Genomic DNA, 11,923 nt, shown 5'->3' on the forward strand with positions numbered 1-11,923 from the left:
AATCAGAGACAATTTTGATATGAGCCAGTAAAGGTCTAACACCACCAAAAAACACCTATAAAACCTAGAAGGACCAGAAATCCCCCAGGCTCCCAACCTGGGGTGGGGAGAGGGCCAAGGGCCTCAGCCACACATCCCTGATGTCCGCATCTAGTCCGGCAATGACCGAGCCCCTGCTGGAAGCCCCCTGGGCTCCCAAACTGAGGTGGGAGGTGCCGTGTACCTCAGCCTCACCCCCACGATGTCCGAATCCAGCCCAACCATGATGGAGCCACCCAGCTGCCGCCACCAGAAGCCCCCTGGGCTCGGGGTGCCACAGGCCTCAACCACGCTCCCTTCCCCTTTCCTCATCCTCCCACCCTATCCCCCACTCCTTTCCTCTCTCATCCTCCACTCCAACTACTCCACAACATCTTAGAATGTAAAAAAAAAATAATAAATTTTTTTAAAAAGAAAAGCCATAATTAAATTGTAATGGCTTCTCTCTCACAAATAATCAGATTTATAAATCTGAAGTTTTAAACTGATTACTTAAAAATGAAAGTCTCATTTCCCTGTAGCTGTTTTAGTTTATATATTCTTTTCTGATATATTAGCCTTTTATTTTCCTGTTTTGATTAGAAAGGTGTGGTTTGCATAACACCAAGGTCAAGGGTTCGCATCCTGTACCAGCCAGCTGCCAAAAAAAAAAGGAATAAAAGAGAAAGGTTGGTTTGCCACATCACAAAGTGTCAACCTAGAAGGGCAGCAAACCTAAAAAAAAATCAGATCTCAAATTATGTATGCTGTGAGGAAGTGCAGAAATGGTATTCGTATCTTGGGGTAGATTTTTTTTTCTATGAACACAAACAGCCCACACAGCCCAAAGAAACCAACGTTTCCTCAGTTTCACAAGAAAATGGATATATTGCCCTGCATCTCATAATTTAACAAGTTTCTTTGGCCTCATCGCTGGCAAAGTACCAACTTGGGTTCTGAGAGGAGGTTAAAAACATCAAGTCTCAAAGAATCTTGTGTGAGCGCTGAGGAAAAACAGAAACGGTATTTATACCTTGTATTAGGTATTTATTTCCACAAAAGTTGGATGGCTACAACATAAATCTGACACCCCACATGGAATAGGCTATGGAAAGCTACTAAGCTTTCCGCACTTTCAGCAAGTATACCTACAGAGCTCTGCTTCTCAAAGTGGAATTCAGAGCCGCCTTGCCATGAGCAACCTGGGACATGGAAATAAGGCAACCCACAAGGTACATTTGGCACATCAACGATGGAGAATTATTTTAAATTCAAACATAGATATACTGGGGAGTAAAATGTAAAATTCACCAAATTTTTATAAAACAACTTCAAAGGAATTGTGTATGAAGACCAAAGCCCAGGCCTGCACCATTGAGCACATTCACTCCCTCTGCTGTTAGCGGTGTCACCAGGGAAAGGCCCAGACCTACCTCATAGGGAGAAAATTGGTTATGCTCCGTTGATGTCACTAGATCCCCTCTCTCTAAGCAGCTATTCTAATTAACAAACCATTAAAGAGGTATGCATTTTGCACCAGCTATAATCAGGTGAAACCAGGGTCCCCTCATTACTTTCAGAATTAAAAGATTCTCAGAAGTAGAAAGGGGAATATTGGTTAGTAAAGGCTGGGAAGGGGGGGGGGTGATAGTGAGAGATTGGTTAATGGTTATAAAACTACAGCCAGATGGGAGGAATAAGTTCTAGTGCTCTACAGCACTGAAGGTTGACTATAGTTAACAATTTGGTGTATATTTTCAGTTAGCTGCAAGAGAGGACTGTGAATGTGCCCAACACAAGGAAATGACATATTTGAGGGGATGGATATGCTAATTACCCTGATTTGATCATCACACATTGTAGACATGTATCAATATAGCACACTGTGCCCCACAAACATGTACAATTATTATGTGTCAGTTAAAAATAACAGAATTAAGGTTTACAATCCAGTATGCACATCAGGTATGAGGGGCTTTTGTAATTGGCCATCCAAAATAAACCCACCTTAAAAACAAAAATCCAACCTACCCGAAGTGTGATGTGTCATTTTTTCTTTCTACTTTCCATATCTAAATTTCCTATAGCTTTTTCTTTTTAATAATGAGAGGAAACTTTTAAAAAATCTACTCAAAGCTTAAAAGGTTCTTCAAGGCCATCCTAGTGAAAAATACCTGTTTGAAAATTGCTCTGATGATCCTTTAAATGTTTGCTTCTTTACCTTCACTAATCCCAATAACCAATAATCTGATTTACTGCATTGGAGTCACTATTTTTCAATTTTGTATACTTATCACTCTATGTTCTTAGGTCAAAAGTCACCCGTCAGATTTTCTAATGGAGAATATCCTTTTTCTACAGTAACTCCAAACATTTTAAAACATGTACCCCAAATTCATTATTCTTCAACTAGTAGTTTTCACCCACTTTAACTGTAATTGACTCCTTGACTCAAGGACTCTGGACTGTGGCAATAAGAGATGAACTAAGTTCCACTAATGGATGTATACAGATTGGAAAAAAAGAAATAATTCCATTTCACCTAAATTTTAATAATTACTAATTTCCTTATTATCCCGAAGATCCAGGTTACATCCCTCCCTATGCAAACTATACAATCAGAAAAGTCTGATCTCTAGGAGAATGCTATGCATATGCTATCTTATAACATGGAATGTAATTCTTTCACAGGGAATAATTTTTTAAACAGGGACATTAATTTTATTCTTAATGACACAGAGTCAAGACCTCAACCTTACATTTCATATCTAAAAACTGTACTCCAAGTAGAAATGTGGCACTTAGCTTTCTCAGTGAAAAACAACCATCCCAGCAGATCTTCTAAAAGTTTATTTAAACACAATTCTTTTAGAGGAAAGCAATATTTATTGTGTAAAAGATTTATATTTATTAATCAAGGGCACAAACCAAAACTAAGACTATTACAGTTGGCCATAACATTGACAATTATGTCATATCAACGTGGTAAGGAAATACCAGCTAAAGCTAATGAAGATAAGTTCCATTAAATTCCTAAGAAAAATACAATAATTCCGACACCATTAAAGTAATAATTAGAACCTTTCAAACAATAGGGAAAATATAAACATCGGTATAAACACCTTAATTTGGAGGCAAAGAAATGTAAATTGTGTGCTGAAACCTAATGTATCACAGGACTTCGGTAGTCCGTTATAGTCTTGGGTGCCTGAGACCTGAGGCCTCAGACTGTTACCACCATCAGGCAACTCTGATGATGGGTGCCATCCAATGACTGACTGGAATTAAATTATACAATGTGACTCTTTGCTCGTCAGCAGAACAGAAACCAATAAAACATTTTAACTTCTTGGTGCAAATTATACAATCAAACCAGATAACCTTGGCTGGGAAGGAGCCAGTTCAGAGAGGTTAATTTTCTATCACACTACATCAATAGAAAATTCAGAGGGATCAATTTTCCATCTTGTGACACAACATCAAAATAGCAAATTCACAGTGCCTTTCAAAGGCTCCACACTGAGAAAAATAAAAGTCAAGAGGAACACAGTATTAGTCCATTTACAATTTACTAGCTCTTCCAGTGTTTCCGAATGATTCAGAGTTTCAATGATCTAACATGAATGGGACAGAAGGTGGACTTAAAACATATTGAACAAATATTTTGATTGAATCAGCCTATTAGTGTAGTTTTTCCGTCTATCAGTAAATACTGTCGTCTTCCATCCAGGCGACCTGGTAGTTCACAGGGGGAAACCTAAGTGTCCTAAAATTAAAGAAAAAAAAGTTAATTTACTTGTTATCCAAATTTCAATGTCTATTTTCACTTGCATACATTCTAATCTATTCCTGCTAATGAAGACTTTCCCATGTGTTCCTAGTTGCTCAATTAAAATGTGAAAGGTGCCCTAGGGATTAATTCAGCCAACAACAGTTCTCACAATATTTTATCATTCAAATACTGAAGCTATTGAAACACGTTTCCCCAAAATCTGGTTTGTGATTAGGCCAGATGAGTTTATTGCTCTAACAATAGTCCACCAAAAACATCTTTTTACCAAGAAAGCAACATTCTCAAATCACTGATTAAGACTGTGGTAAATGAAACTAGGGAAAATGCCAATATATATTGGTCAAGAGCAGAGTGTACTTGCCAGAGAACCTCATGAATAAAGTCACTATGGGGATTTTTCATTTCTCCTCACTCTAGGCTGAAATATGTTAGAAAGGCTGACATGTGTATGTAAATATATAAACACAGAGGGGCTCTTCTGCTGCATATGGAAAGAAAATGCACAGACAAGCTATAGCTAAGTCACTGCTTTCTGGTCAAGCCTGCCTACGCAGGGCTTACATAGCACCAACAAGATTTAAATATGCTATTGGACAAGACCTTCTTGGCAAACTCAGTCCATGCATCTCATGCCCAGGCTGGAGTAAATAACACTAACAGAGTTGAGGACCAAAATGAACAACGCACCTTAAAGTTGGAGAGGAGTAAGCCCGCAGATATGCTGGTTACACTATCTCATACTGGTTATTTGTTATGGCGCGAGATAGGCAGTAGGCTAGAAAGATTCCAATCAGCTGGAAATAAAATATGAAAAAATTAAACACACACACAGACTGAAGATCTCAGGATATAGATATATTCTTCGTTCACTTGTAATTCACTAATAATTTCCTTCTTTGAATTACAATTAATACTTGGTTGTACCTATATCACATTCAAAGAATATAAGCAAAATTTTACTACTACTGTGACCTAGAATTTCACAACTGTCACTGAAGGAAAATTCAGTGACAATTCAGGAAATTGCAACTCAAGGAAAATTCAAGAGTCATAAGTTTTGGAGAAACTCGGTAAGAGTAAGAGTAAGAAAAAGAAAAAAACAAGGATATGGCTTAGAACAAGCTTCTCATCAAATCTCCATCTACAATGGCAAAGATCTTCTTGAAAAGCTCTAGAGCAGTGCTGTATCAATGGAAAATGTTCTAGAATCCTTGTGCTGTCCAATACATGGAACTACTGAGCACTTCAAATAGGGTACAACTGAGGTTTTAATTTTATTCAGTAATTAGAACCTTTCCAAGGTAGTCAGTGACTATTTTATTAGTGCAAATTTAGACATAGTTATACTTGCTAGCATATAAATATATTAAGACTAGACTTTTTTTTTTTTTTGTCTTTTTCGTGACCGGCACTCAGCCAGTGAGTGCACCAGCCATTCCTATATAGGATCTGAACCCGCGGCGGGAGCGGGTTGATTAGTCATTTCTACAATGTTTAATGTAAGGAAAAAAAAATGCCCTGAAAAAATTTAGAGCCACAACGGTAGCTTTTCATGCTACAGTGAGAAACAGAACTTGGGAAATACAATTTGACCTACAACATAGTGTCTACCCAAAATAATAAATGAATGTGGGATTGTATGATCTAAATTTTAATAGGGTGGAACTTACATGCAACTCATCAGGCAGTTGCAGCCCAGGAAAGAAAGAACAAGGTTCCCATTTATCTCATTTTTTATGTAGTAATTATGATGCTAGAAAGTTGCCATAACTACAAGGGCATTGGGTCTTTCCACAGCTAACTACTTTCAAAAGATATGTACTGCTAGAAGTTAATTCAAAGTCTTGCTTTTTGTAGTTTCAAGGCATGACTGGTCATGGTAAAAAGAGCGCATAAAAGGGGAATAACTCTTGTAGTAAAACATAAGATCCAAGACTTCAAAAAACTGGAATGAAAAGAACAAAACATCCTCCCTCAAATAAAGACCCAATCCCTCATATATAAATCCAATCAAGAGACTCCACCATAAAAAAATAAAGTATTTCTATACTGTGACTAGTAACTCAGAGTTTTATGAAAATGTGACTTCTCTTAAAATGCCTTCAGTATACATGCCCCTGAGGCAAAAACTTTAAGCCTTAAAAGTGAAAATCTTCTAGCTTACACCTAGAAGAAGAATGAAGCATTTCCTAAGTAATTATAAAGACTTACCTGGAAGCAAGCAACTCCAAAGGAAATTCCTGCAACTACTCCCATTTCTGACTCTATAATGGTCATCACCTTTATAAAACAACCCTAAAGGGAGAAAAGAACATTAAATGTAACACAAGTAATCTGTGCTTATCTTCATAGTAATAAATACTTTGATCCTATACATTTGCAGACAGATGGTCTTTACCCACCATTAGGCTTTGATTGTCATTTTATTGACATCTGCTCTCTTTCATCTGCTCTCAACAGAACCAACTGTTAATCCCAACTATTTCCACCTTTTGGATTATGCATTTAAAAGTGTTACTTGCTAGTTGTGTGAACTCAGGTCACAAATTTTCTGAGCTTCAGAAAATACCTGCCCCACCTATTTCAGATTATGTGTATTAATGTGAGTAAAAGTTAAAAACTGAGTCAATGCTGTATTCAGTTAAGTCCTTAAATACTGTCAAATTTTAAAGGCTCCTTACTTCATTGTTTACTTTATCTGCATCTCTCTGCGGAGAACAGTCTTCAAGTTTACAGCAACTCTTGGGAAATCCTTTTTCTGAGTAATAATTCGTATCTTTCCAATCTCTATAATCGGTGACACCACAACAACGCAACTAAAAAATCCGACAAAAGCGTTTATAGTTCACAATACAACTTTGTAGTCAAACGTTTAACCTAATATCATCTCCAATTGCAATTTGTGCTCAAAACAACATTTATTATACTCAGTGATCGCTCTTCCTAATATCTTAAAGTGGCTGTCTTCAATTGATTCAAAAGATCAGCACTTGGTTCTAACACCGAGCATGACAGTTTTGGACTGACCTTCCTTTCCTGCTGTAGTTGGTACTGACAATACTTTATCTATGATGTGAGTGGGTAGGGAAGAGAACAAGTAGATGACATCTACATTTTCTCCTAATCTGAGATTATAATGAGAATATAGTACAAGTGGACAATATCTAGTAGCCAGGCCCTAGTCTTTACTCTGTGGTGACAGGGAATGTGTTCCCCTCTTCAGAAGACACCACCTACCACCACTTACCGTACTTTGGATCTTGTCTACTGCATCGCTTCTATAATCTCCTGTAGAATTATATTGCTTCAAAGCCTTCTCATAATTATTCTTAAAACTGTTCTTAATCTATAGCAAAGAAACACAATGCCAGTAAACAATATTCTAGAAAGTTCTTTTGGTTTCTAGGTCAAAATAATTCTCGCATCGGACCAATGGTCACATCTTCAACAGGGGCAACACGTATGATAATTAACTTCCATGGTCCAATCCTGTCTTCTAAGGAATAGAGGAGTAAGGAATACAATTCAACCTACAACAGAGCATCTACCCAGAATATTAGGCACATAATGAATGTGGGATTCTGTGCTTTCTACAAAGCAAAACATTACAATATAAGATGAAAGATGATAACCACTATGAGTTCAAAGTGCCGTGGAAGCATGTATTTATATATATTTATATATATATATATTTATTTATATATATTTATATATATATTTATTTATTTATATATATATATATCCCCCAAGTGGCAGCTCTGTACTGCTGTATTCTGCCTCCCCACCCCCAATCTTTCTCCACTTTAAACTGAGTACAAATTTGCTGCCTATGGAATTTTTAAGCTGCAAAACAGCACTACCACTTTATAACATACTCATCGATGAGCCTTCACTACTCACTGATTTCCTAACAACTCCAGGTTTACCTGAGTTCTAATTCAATATTAAACTTTTAATGTTCTGCATTAAGTATATCCATTCTTGTCAAAATGCATAGCATAAGTGGAGAAGGTATCAATTCTGTGCTTTAAATATTTTCTTATCAGTAAAGTTATAAATTGTACTATCTCTACTTTAATAGGTACTTATACACAGAAAAATGACTGGAAATACATGAAATTATTGGTACCTTTACTTTCTTCTAGTGATTATCAGTCTTCACAATTTTCTAAATTTTCTTTTATATTATAGGTGGGCCGAAATTTTTACAAAAAAGCCATTATTGTCAGCTACGGGTTGAAAAGTAATCTTTAAATACAGCTGTAAGTAAAAGTTCTGCTCCTTAAATTAATCTCTTTTTATTTCTTAGAGAATAAATTTTAACATACTAAGGTTCCCTAATTCAGGCTTACCTCATGCCTGAAAACAAATCCTACGATGGCAGCGACCAGTTCAACCAAAAAAATGAGAGTCAGAAACATTGCATACTGTGGGATAAAAAGAAAGTTCAAGTCAGCATAAATAAGATATATCATAGCTGCAAAGGAAGTCAAAGAAAAAAATGAATCTTCTGATCTTCTGCTCAATAAGTTCAGCATGTTTTTGTTGAAAAGGACAGGGAAAACAATAACAAAATGTCTGTTTTGAAAGTGGGAATTGGCAACTGAACTATAACTTGGTAAGTTTTCATGAGGAACAGGAAAAACTGTAAAGGCTACGGCCAGTAGCAAGAAACAAACCCCACAACATATAAGACTTTTCTAAAAACCAAGAATCAATTCTGAGGAAAACAAGGAAGGACTCACCAGCTTTAGCATCCATGCAGAAGCTCGGCAGGTAGCAAAACAACCAAAGGTGCCCAAAAGAATAATGACAGTGCCAGTGCCAATCAGCACGAAGGGGACATTGGTGGCCTTCTCATTTAAAAGGGAAAAATAATTCTCCAGGCTCACCTTGCCCCAAATGCCAACGGCAAGAAGGATAACACCAGTGATCTATGTGGGAAATCAAAGAATAGAAACAGTTATGCACTATATATAGCAGCATCTTCAAATCACAAAAGACACAATAGGTGTGAGAACTGATTTAGCAGTCTGGTGGCCACAGAGCTGTGGCCAGGATATGGCGGACAAGGGGAAAGGGTAGAGGGAGGGAGAAAGGGGGTCTGAACAGAAGAGGAGGCTGTGGACAAGGCATCTTATCAAAATTCTTAAAATTCATCTGTCTTTTTTGTGCAAACACAAGCCTATGGCATATTTGCCCTGGGTATCAAAACTGCCATGGCTCCGGAGGAAAACCTTTGTAGAGGGGGAAAAAAGTGTTTTTGTGAGTTCCAGAAACTTCCTCTAACCCCTCAATCCCCCCAGCCCCACCCCCAGAACCCCAACCCCACCCTCAGTTTAGGGACGAACATGGGGTACAAAGGAATGGTATGCAAAAGCAAACGCAAGGACAGCTTGGCGGGAGCGGAGCCATACCATACTTACCTGCGCAACACTCCCCTCTTAACGAAGCAGGGAAAAGAAAGACACTATTATGCAAGCGAGCCTCAAAGTGGCCGGGCAAGCCTTGCCTCTCCAACGGTCCGGAGACACCCTTTGCGAGCTCCGAGGGTTTAACTCGCTTCCTCGCCTCCCGCATCGAACTCTCAGCCTGTCGGCTGCCGTCGTCCCGCACCCCGACCTTGGCGCTAGCGAAACACCCAAGCTCCGAGCTCGGGGCCCAGTCTCTCGTCGCCAGCGCCGGGGTCCCAGGAGCGACAACCGCTCAAAGCCCACCGCAGCCCGACTTGAGCTCCCTCCGCGCAAGGACACACCCCCCCCGACCCCAAGACCGGGATCCCCCACCTTCCCCGGGCGCCTCCGTCTCTCACCCAGAAGATGAAAGTGTAGATCAGGAGGACGCTCTTGAAACAAGTAATGACTGGTTTGGTCTGCAGTCTCCGAGACGGGGACGCCATGACTAGCCCGAGACCCTGCACCACCGCACGGGACGATCGGGCCAGAGCTAGACGCGGAGTGCCCGAGTTTTCCCGGAAACTGCCGAAAACTTACGAGCGTCTACAACTGAGAAGAGCCGGAAACACCGTACAATTTTCTAGAGGGTAAAGTCCGGGAGGCTGTCCGGAAAGTGGCGACAATTTCCGAGCGCCCCCTGCCGAAGGTGACCGAAAACTATATACAAAGGTTCTAGTGTCGGAAATTGCATTAGGTCTTCAAGTGGAGCTTTCTTCATTTTTTTTCTCTCCCGCCCCCCACCCCTACCCCTCCCTTACAACTTTATCTTATTGTTTCTATCACCAGCAGCGCCAGCAGCGCTCTGAGATTCGGCCTCCCCGGCCCCTGGTGCCCTAGAAGGAAGGAAAAGAATGAGAAGAGGTTAAAAGTGACCTAGGAATATTTTCTTACATGGGAAAATACCCACAGGAAATATATTTCCAAAGAGAAGCTAAGATTGCGAAGCAATACATACTGTCGCATGCGCTGTGTTAAGTTCAGCTGTTACCTGCAAACTTTTAAAAAGGGAGGGTGCTACGGAGAATGCCAGGTAAATGTGAACCCCTCTTAAATGTTGAAACTGACAGGCACTGTATATCCCAGCTCCCTGGTTTTTCCCATTAAGAACCAGCTGATTACGGAGAGGTTAAACCTAAAGTCACACAGCTGAAAGCAAAGCCAAAACTGGAGATTTCCTGTGCTTTCTAATCCAGGCTGCCTCCTCTATTATACAAGCTGCATAAGGTACTCGGTTTTGGGGTGTCTCTCCCCGCCCAAAGAAATTCTCCCAATTGTTTACATCTTCCTAGAATTTGAGACTGTTTTGTTCCCAAGCAGTTAAACTGCTTACAGGATGGGACTGAATCACCAAAAAGTTTTCTTTCCCATATATCCAGAGGTAGCCCTGAGTCAACCTTAGCAATAGAGTGGAATAAAAAAATTAGCTGGTGATCAGACAGAAGCTGAGGCTCCTTTTCTTTTTGGCTTGACTTTAGGAATGGCTAAATATAAAGACAAGTCTCCAGATAGTTGAAAGGCCTAGAAAACTTGGATTATGCAAATCAGCAGAGCCTGAGAGGGTATTTAAAGTTTTTTTGTTTTTTTTTTTTGGCAGCTGGCCAGAAGGGGATCTGAACCCTTGACCTTGGTGTTGTAACACCGAGCTCTGTAAATTCTTTAACACATCTGTAAAATGGGGGTAAATCTTTATTTCAGAAATTAAAGTGTGGAAGTGCTTTGCCCGGTACACAGAAATACGTGCATACGCTTATTGAGCAATAGATATAATGGGTTAATTATATGCCTCTCATTAAAGCAGGGGGGGAATGAGCCTAGACATTACAGATCGCCACTGTTTCCTGCTTTCTGGCACCTTTTAGGCTTCAAAAGTGACCAAATGAGCCATTCAAATTGCTCTCAATTTAAATAGGTCATTTACTTCTCATGGGAACCTTGGGGTAGGGGTGTCTTTTTCAGTTAGTCAGTTTCAAAACACATTTACAAAATGAATTAAATATAAATGAATTCATGAAGTGGTATAGGCATCTTGATCTCCCTTGTTACTCAAGGATACTAGTTCAGTCCCTAGCATTCATCTTTCTAGAAATGCAGGAGAAGAGTAATCAAGGAGAAAAGAAACAGACCACTGTTGGATGTCAAGATTCAGCTTTCAGTTTAGTAGAAAATACACACTTTGTGAAACTTTCTCTAGGTCTTCCTGCTCCCCTCATATATTTATATCCTTATATGGGAAAAAAATAGAAAAAATTACCCCTAGGAAATCTGAGTTGAAACTTAACACCAACAATACTATAGATTTGTATGCTCCTTTATCCATATGGTGAGACACAGGGCATTGAAGTTTCAACCAAAACCAAGTTAACTTTTAAGGGAAGTTCATAATTGGACATCCTAGTAAATTCTAGATGGCATTTAAAGTGTGGAAGTGAAGTATGGTATTTTTTTCCTATGATATCATGTATGTAAGTCCATGTTTCAATGTTATTTATTGTGAACATACTGGTTTATATTGTTACAGCACAGAATGTGTATTAAGTTCTGGTTTCTCAACTGAAGTGTAAGCTCTTCGAGGGCAGAGACTAAGTGTTGAGTGAGTGTGTGTTATCTCTAGAGGAATGGGGTTAGAAGACAATATCAGTTCCCTATCCAGCTCATC

The 11,923-nt window shown here is 39.2% G+C and overlaps 1 protein-coding gene across 1 annotated transcript; it reads right to left on the reverse strand.

Moving 5' to 3' along the window:
• Window positions 1–2,920: 2,920 nt before the first annotated feature.
• TSPAN6 (tetraspanin 6) lies at window positions 2,921–9,891 on the reverse strand. The gene is made up of 8 exons (XM_063083881.1): window positions 9,624–9,891; window positions 8,557–8,745; window positions 8,164–8,238; window positions 7,059–7,157; window positions 6,493–6,627; window positions 6,023–6,106; window positions 4,499–4,605; window positions 2,921–3,784 (listed from the first exon to the last, which is right to left on the reverse strand). Exons 1-7 carry the CDS (start codon window positions 9,708–9,710, stop codon window positions 4,537–4,539), a joined length of 738 nt encoding a protein of 245 aa, XP_062939951.1. The 5' UTR covers window positions 9,711–9,891; the 3' UTR covers window positions 2,921–3,784; window positions 4,499–4,536.
• Window positions 9,892–11,923: the final 2,032 nt, after the last annotated feature.

The sequence above is a fragment of the Cynocephalus volans genome, chromosome X (genome assembly GCF_027409185.1).
Source record: "Cynocephalus volans isolate mCynVol1 chromosome X, mCynVol1.pri, whole genome shotgun sequence".
In the NCBI taxonomy this organism is placed as follows: domain Eukaryota; kingdom Metazoa; phylum Chordata; class Mammalia; order Dermoptera; family Cynocephalidae; genus Cynocephalus; species Cynocephalus volans.